This window comes from Cygnus atratus, chromosome 19 (genome assembly GCF_013377495.2).
Source record: "Cygnus atratus isolate AKBS03 ecotype Queensland, Australia chromosome 19, CAtr_DNAZoo_HiC_assembly, whole genome shotgun sequence".
NCBI lineage: Eukaryota > Metazoa > Chordata > Aves > Anseriformes > Anatidae > Cygnus > Cygnus atratus.
The window spans coordinates 10,522,917-10,530,578 of record NC_066380.1 but is presented as its reverse complement, the minus strand read 5'-3'; the positions used below and the strand labels follow the sequence as shown (position 1 = coordinate 10,530,578).

Below are 7,662 nucleotides of genomic sequence, written 5' to 3'. Positions count from 1 at the left end.
CAGTCCTTGGTGCTGGGTAGAGATGGGACTTGACCCTGGGGGCAGGTGGGGACACCCCTCTCCTTGCCTGAGCCCTGCTCATCACCTCCAGTCCTCACTTCTGGGAGTGGGACAGCACCTTGTGCTCCTGAACACCCTTGGTGCAAAGTGCTCTGCCTCAGGCAGGTGGAAAAATGACTGGAGACTGCTCTGGACCAACCTTTAGTACATCTTTAATGTTTCATCTCTCCTGGGCAGTGCCCTTCCCCAGGTGCTGCCTCTCTCCGCATACACCTGCACCAACCAGGCTTTGTGGCTCCACTCTGTGCACCATGAGGAGAAGCATTGAAAAGTTGCTTTTTAACAATGTTTTACCAACAGAAAACAATGCAGGACCTTTCCCATCCCCTCTCATATTGTCCTGAAGTCCTGATGGGATGGATGGCAGCCAGCTCTGATGGCTGGAGTGCACCAAGGTATCCACCAGCTGTCCATGGATCGTCCTCCCCACCCTGCAGAGCACGCACACTCAAAGCCCCCCATGGGGACGGTCGCCCGCAGGCCGTGGGCCCTCTCTCAGGTCCCCGATGTGGATGCAGCCGGCGTTTTCCAGTCCTGAGGACTGTCACAGCAGACAGCCACGACTCCTGCTGAGCTGTGACCAGTGTGTCCAGAGGCTCCAGGAAAGTCATAAGCACAACACAAGCTCGGCCAGACCCCAGGGGGTGAAGGCAAGCTCTGAAATAAGTTAATTTTTAAAGAGGCTGATGCCTTGGCGTCCATGTCGGTGCTGCTAGTGGCCATGGCTGAGTGCACTGCAGCCCCCACACAGCTGGGCTGGATCCTGTGGGAAGCTGAGCCCATCCTCTGTCCTCTCCCTGCCTGTCTCACTGGGATCCAAAGCGCACAATGGGGCTGAGCCTGAAGCCCCTGCCCCACCTGGGTCTGTCCTGGCTGCCTGGAGGCGAGTTGGGACTCCAGCAGGGGCTGCGGTGCCGGACAAGAGCCCCCTCTCCCCCTCCAGACCTACTTGAGGAAGACAAGCAGGAAGAAAGTGGCAACGATGAGGACGAGGATGCCGGCGGCAAAGCCGAGGCGCAGGTTCTCCATGGAGGCGAGGGGTGGCTGCGTGTCCAGCAGCAGCCCCCGCCCCGGCAGCCCCAGCACAAAGGCTCCTGGCGCCTCGGGGCTGCGGCGGAAGCCGCAGGGGGACACCATGCCGCTCACCGCGAAGACGGGCGCGTGGGCTGTGCACGCCACCTCCACGGCCACCGAGCGCCCTGGGGCCTGGTGGGCACCTGCGGGGGCACTGCTGCCTTCTTCCTCCTCCTCCTCCCTGGGCGGCAGCTGGGCGCCATGTGGGGTCCCCAGGGCCGGTGTCGCTCCACAGCCACCCAGGGCCAGCTCCGGCACCAGCGTCACCATCCTGCAGAAGGGGCAGCTGACGAAGGCGACGGCGGCGGCACGGCACACCAACTTGCGCAGGCAGCTCTGGCAGAGGGAATGGCGGCAGGGCAGCAGCTGGGGTGCCCGGGCCCCCCCGGCCCCCCGGTACGCCTCGTAGCAGATCCCACACTCCCCGCTGGCCTCCGTCCCCGCCGCCATGGCGCTCCCAGGCAGCGCGACGCGGCCACACCTGCTTTTGAAGGCTGGAGGCGGGCGATGGCCGTGCCCCACGAGGCGGGGGCTGAGGGTGGCTGAACTTCAGCCCGGCCCCGGGGTGCCCGGCAGCACTGGAGCGGCGCGCTCCTCCTCCAGCACCCGCAGCTGCCCCGGGGACGGGGCTCGGTGGGGCCTGGGGCTGTCCCAGCAGCTCCAAATGCCCCAGTGATCCCAAAAGCAGGGCTGGACCCCGAAGGTCCCACCAGGTGTGCACAGTGGATGGGTTATCAACCCTAACACACGACCACGCAGCATTTGGGGTGGCTGCATGTTCTGCCCATGGCCCTGTGATGCACAAGACAGAATGCTTTTTTCAAATTCCTTTTCCTTTACAGAGCCACGATACTGTAATTATTTCCTAAATGCAATGTGTTGGTCATTTCATTAGCATCATTTTGGTTTAGGCCGAGCTCACCAGGAGGAAGCAGCCCCTGTGCACCCCGCCCGGAGCTGTTTGTGCTCAGCCTCATTTCACACCTGACCTGGGGCACGTCGCTCACGTTTGCCAGGGGCTGCTCCGGCCACCGCGGTGTCCCCGCACGCAGCTGAGCGGGGTGGGTGCTGCACCGCATGGGCCTGCGGTGGCTCTGGGGACGAAGGGCAGCTTGGTCCTGCCAGTGCCCCAGGGACAAGCAGCTGCACTATGGCCTGGGGGGGAGGGGTTCTTGTGGCCTTGGGAGTCACTGGGTAAGACTCACAGCAAGCAAAAGGCAGAAAGGCCAGCAGCGCCCCAGCAAGCCCAGCCCTGCACGGCTGCAGGTGCCTGGCACGCCCTGAAGGTGTACGTGGCGAGGGCTGGGCTGGTTCTGGGGAAGGGGCTCAACCCAGCTCGTTATGAGCGCTGGCACTGCCCAAACCCACCGACTCCAGCTGCAAGCACGGTGTGCCCCAGCCCCTGCCCCAGCCCCAGCCCAGCAGACCCCAGGTGGTTTTCTGGGGTCTGTGGCCAAAGCCGGTGGCACCAGCAGGGAATTGGCCAGGCGGCCCTGTCACGGGTGGGCAGAGGAGGGCAGCAAAGCCCCGCAGTGCCCCAGCATCCTGCCTGCATCGGGGCACAAGGGTGGGCAGCTCCTCCTGCCCCCGGCTTCCCAGGCATGTCCAGCACAGGTCGTTTATGGGCAGGCAGCAACCCTTGCCCCAGAGCTTGTCACTGATTACCGCTGCCTTGGGGACCTGGGCGTCCACCCCTGCGAGACCAGCTGGATGGTGGGGCTGCACCATCGCTGCTGCCCTCCCCTCCCCGCCAGGATGCAGCACCGGGTCTCTCATCCCTCTGCAGCCAGACACAGGGGCCTGGCGTGGTCCTGGCCGCCCTGGGGGACTGGGGCAGGAGGGAGGCTCCCTGCAGGGCTGTGCCTGCTGGAGAGGACAGTCAGGACCTGGCGGCCTTCCTGCTGCCTCGCTGAGCCTCATCCAGGCACCTGACTCCTGGGACACGCTAAGCACCTGCACCGTCTTTCTGTGCCCCAAACACCATAGCTACAAAAAGCCCAAAGAGGGGCAAGCTCCCCCTAGAAGGGATGTGCCAGCTCCTGCCAGCTGTGTGGCCGCAGCTCAACATGAGCACAGAGGCTGCAGCAAGGACATGGCTGTGCCCAGACAGCGAGGGCCACGCGGCCCCAGCGGCTCAGCCCCTGCTGGGCTATCCTGGCACACGTGGCTGTGGCCGCCCGGCACCTCCGCCAGGCCGCACACGTGCCACGGGTGCTGCACAGGGACGGTCTGCCCCGGCACAGCAAACACAACGTGATCCCTGCAGCGGTGTCCGAGGTCTCCGGCTGCCTGGAAGTCATCAGAGCTGCTCCAAGATCCTCAAATTCTTCCCCGTTGTGACGTGGGACAGGAGGAGGTGACACTGGGACAGCCAGGCATGTGACAGGAAAAAGGGAGCACACAACCAGCAGAAACCAGCTGCCTTTTAATAGCTTCTCCTGGGGGAAGGGCTGCAGTGGGACCAGGCTTATCTCTGCATTTTATACCTCAAGGTCAAGAGACAAGAGACTTACTGGGACTGTTACTTATTAATGACAATGGCGAACTATCCGAATGCCAACAGACAGACGTGAGGCAGAGCTCTGCCAGGCCCAGCCCCAGCCCACCCGGACTCATGCTGGCTCTCAGGTGGCAGGAACGCTTCCTGCTTGCAGCGCGTTTTCAACAGGGAATCCCACTGGGCTCCTCTGGCCAGAGTGGGTCCCTCGAGTCCTGGTTCTGGGGCTGCTGCAGACTCCCCTCCCATGGGAGCATGACTTCGGGGACGGGGAGCGCCTCACTCTGCCCCGTCACCCGCTGCACGTGGCTGCAGCCCACCAGCTGCCCCAGACATACTCCCACAGGTTGCCCGTGCAGAAGCCCCAGGCCTTTGGCAATGACATAGGTGCAAGGCACTGTTAGCATCCCAGAGCATTGCAGATCCCTGGCCAAGTCCTCCTGCAGGAGAATTCACCCACCTTCAGGCAACAGTGTTTGACGCAGGAGCACAGCAGTGCTGCGGCCACAGCAGGGGAGTGCAGAGTCCCAGGGGCTTCAGAGGCAGCACTAACTGCATCCCTGCCGAGCAAGAGGCATTTCTGAAGGCAAATCTATCAGCCAGAGAGGAGGGGGCACCAGTTTGCCCAGTTTCATCACCCAGTGATGAACCATCAGGGAATGTGGAGAGCAGCTGAGGCCCAGGGTGCAGCCAGCAGCCAGCCGTGGGCTGCGTGCAGGGAGAGGGCAGTGCTGGCCATGCTGTGCGAGTGTTATTTAATACTGATACAGAGGAGCATGGTCCTGAGAAGGGGTGATGAAGGTGGTGCCGGGCAGCCTTGCCTTACTCCGTCCTGCCTAGCGGCTGTAGAAGATGCGGACATGCTGCGTGATGTCCTTGCGGCACAGGGGGCAAGCACGTAGCTGCTTGCAGCAGGTCTGGCAGCAGCACACGTGGCCACAAGGTAGGAAAACTGTCTGGGCCTGTGGGAAGAGAGAGCAGAAAGGACACAGAGAGTGCTGCTGCCCCATAACACTCATCCCAGCACCACCACACCCCAGCAAAGCACAGGAGGAAACGATCCTGGAGGAGCTGGGAATCACCCACGGGTGTTACAGGGTGGGAGCCAGAGCCAGCACCCTGCGCTCCGTCCCTGGGCACAGCCCAGCGCTGTTTGTGCACAAGCACCTGTGCTGTGCAAAGAAAGCACTGGTGACATGAAGGGAAGAACGCCACCAAGCACCGCATCTGGGCCGGCACCCCCTCCACCCCTGCTCTGGCACCACGCGTGTGCCGGGGTCTCACCTCCTGCTCCATGCAGACAACGCACTCGGACTTCTCATCCCACCGCAGCGGGGGAGCAGTCGGGGCCACGGTGCTCGGAGCCTCCTCCTCGGGGGCGCTGGGCTCTGGGGCTGCAGGCACCTCGGCATCCACCGTCTTCAGCAGCTCTGCAAGCACCAGCAGGAGGTCTGAGCACCAGAAGCACTTCCACCTCCTACCCACTGCGCACTCATGGGGGCAGCTGCAAGCTGATGGGAGCTCAGGGCTCTGAGTACGAGAGCCGAGGGGACCGGCTTGGTGGTGCTGCGCTCCCTGCCTCTCCCGCTCGCACACAGGCCTCGCAGGTCTCTGCTCCCCATGGCAGGCACCTGGCCCTGCGCATCTCCAGGTTCAAGGATCGGGGGCCTTCTGCTACCACACAACACACCAAGGACCAGGCAGAAAAGAGCCAGTGTTACCTGGGATCGTCTTTGCCACAGCCAGGATGTCCTGAGCTCGCCTGAGGATGGCACGCTGCAGGCCAGTCTCTGTAACACCCACCTGCAGTGCGAGAGGAGGGCTGTTAGCACTCGGACGGGAAAGTACAGAGGGGGCTGAGAAAGGAGACATCCCCAGGAGGACACTGCAAACTCTGAGGGACATATACTGAAAGACAGAGCTAAGTTACAGCTCACCCTGCCAGTGCTCTGGGAGAGCTTTCACCTACTTGGACAGGGCACAGGGCAGCACTGGCACCTCTCCCTGCACGGATGTGACACCCAAGGAGTGCTCACGTTCCCACCTGCAGGACCTGCTGTGGGCACAGCCCTGAGCACAGCCATGCTCGGAGTAAAGGCAGGTTCTGTCCCAGTGCAGAGTCAGTGTCGCCCTGTGCCGTGTATCTGCTGTCTCGTACCTTTTCCAGGTCACTGGCAGTCATGGTGCTGAGCACTTGCAAAGATATTCGATGGTGTGCAAAGACAGGCACGTACTGTTCAGCTGACAGCTCGATTAAAAGGTTCACCAGCTGCTTCTCCAAGCCCTCCTCCTGCAAAACACAAGGCAAGCTCCCAGACTTCACTCTGGAGAAAAGGCGTGGGGACACTGCTGTCTGTCACCTCGCAAGGCTGGCAGCAAGGACAGGCAACGTGCATGTTCCTGCTCTCGGGAACAAGGCCCCGCTCACAGCATTTTGCTTCCCCAGAGACTCTAAAGCTCAAAAACCCAACAGCTGGAGGAGCTCTGGCCCCAGATGTTTTATGAGCACAACTCAAAACACCGTGTTTTAGGAAGAATGAAACAACAGTTTCGCCAGCTGATGTCTAAAGCAGCAGCTGCTTTGCCAACTCCAGCTGATCTGCACAATGGGCAGAGCTCAGATCAACCTCTTTGGGGCCACCCCTGCAGCTATTTTCACAGCACAAGGTCCCTGGCTCAGTACCAGAAACCAAGATGAGCTGTAGCGCTTAGATGGATTTGCACGTGAGTTTGGGGAGCCCAGTGGAGCTGTTTGGGGGTTTAGTTGAAACAGAACTTTACTTGCTCTGCTCCCTTATGAACAGAGCACCATGTTAGTTGTGCACAGCTACAGTGGCAATATTAAATGCAGAAGCAACCTGGAGTTTCAGGGAGAGTGGCTTCTGGTTCAGCAGGCGCTGGTACTGGATCAGCCAGTAGTTCTCCTGTTTGGTTTCACTCTTTGCCTCCATTTCCAGCTGAAAAACAAACTCGTTCATTCAACAGCCTGAGATAAGAAACAAGCGGTATTTAGAGCAGCCTGACCTGTATGTGTGGGGGGAAAGCAGCAGCCTGGGCTGTGCAGAGCTGGTTCGGAGCATTGCTGTGGGCACCAGTAAGGTAAGATGGGCACCAGTAGGGCAAGATGGGCCTTCTGCGGGCTGGTCCCACTTTGATCCCCACATCCCACATCCAGCCTAGGATTCTGCATCCCTCTTTGGGGTGCAGAATTTTGCCCTGGTCTCCTGAAGCTCAGGAGAGTCTGGAGGTCCTCAGAACAACAAGGCCCCATGCAGACACCTTGCAGGATCGTGCTCATCCTCCCCTGTGATTTCCTTTCCAGATGGGGTAGATTTCTGATGGCAGTACCTCATGCTGCACCAGGGACTAGGGCTAACTGTGCCCCAAGAGCTCACATCATCACTTTGTGAAGTAAAAGAGGTCTCTGGATCTGAACACGACCCCTTGGAGCCCTCCCCTGTTCTTCTTTACCCCCATGATGACCCACGGATTCTCTCCCTGCAGCCAGCCCACGTGCTTCCTTGCCTACAGCACATAACTAGGGGCCTTCGTTACCAGTATTTGTTGCAATTCTTCTTCCCTTTGCTTCTTTTCTTTGAGCAGCTGCTGCAGCAGGTAACCAAGTGCTTGCCGTTGCTCCATGATCACCCCCTGCAACAGAAGGACTCTGGCATCCACACCTCCAGACCACAACACTGCGAGCAACCTCCCGGCCCTGACTGCCAGCAAAGCACTCACCATGCCCAGCACAGTCACAGCAAATGTTAAAGCCCTGCACTCCGTGGGCCCTCAGCATAGCTGAGCAGATGGCCTCAATCCTCTCGTAGGGGTTGGCACAGCAAACCCATTTCTTCTGGTCCTGCACTGCCCTCCAGCCAGCAGTGCCAACCCTCAGCACACCCAGGACAGCCCCAGACCGTGCTGGCCTGCAGCACACCACTGAAAGTTCATCACTCCGCGAAAAGTTCATTCAGTGGTGCTCATCAGAATTGTTCATGGTTCCCTTCAGGTCTAGGAGCCTGCAGATAAGC

At 60.4% G+C, this 7,662-nt stretch overlaps 1 protein-coding gene across 2 annotated transcripts in view; it reads right to left on the bottom strand.

Moving 5' to 3' along the window:
• Positions 1–3,544: 3,544 nt before the first annotated feature.
• LRSAM1 (leucine rich repeat and sterile alpha motif containing 1) overlaps positions 3,545–7,662 on the bottom strand; it is a 28,646-nt gene continuing 24,528 nt past the window's right edge. For both annotated transcript variants that reach the window (XM_035564599.2, XM_035564600.2), the window contains 6 exons: positions 7,187–7,282; positions 6,490–6,588; positions 5,790–5,921; positions 5,353–5,434; positions 4,916–5,061; positions 3,545–4,593 (listed from right to left, as the gene is read on the bottom strand). In XM_035564599.2, the coding sequence (XP_035420492.1) occupies positions 4,468–4,593; positions 4,916–5,061; positions 5,353–5,434; positions 5,790–5,921; positions 6,490–6,588; positions 7,187–7,282 (681 nt within the window). In that variant the 3' untranslated portion in view covers positions 3,545–4,467. The remainder of the gene's footprint in view (positions 4,594–4,915; positions 5,062–5,352; positions 5,435–5,789; positions 5,922–6,489; positions 6,589–7,186; positions 7,283–7,662) is intronic.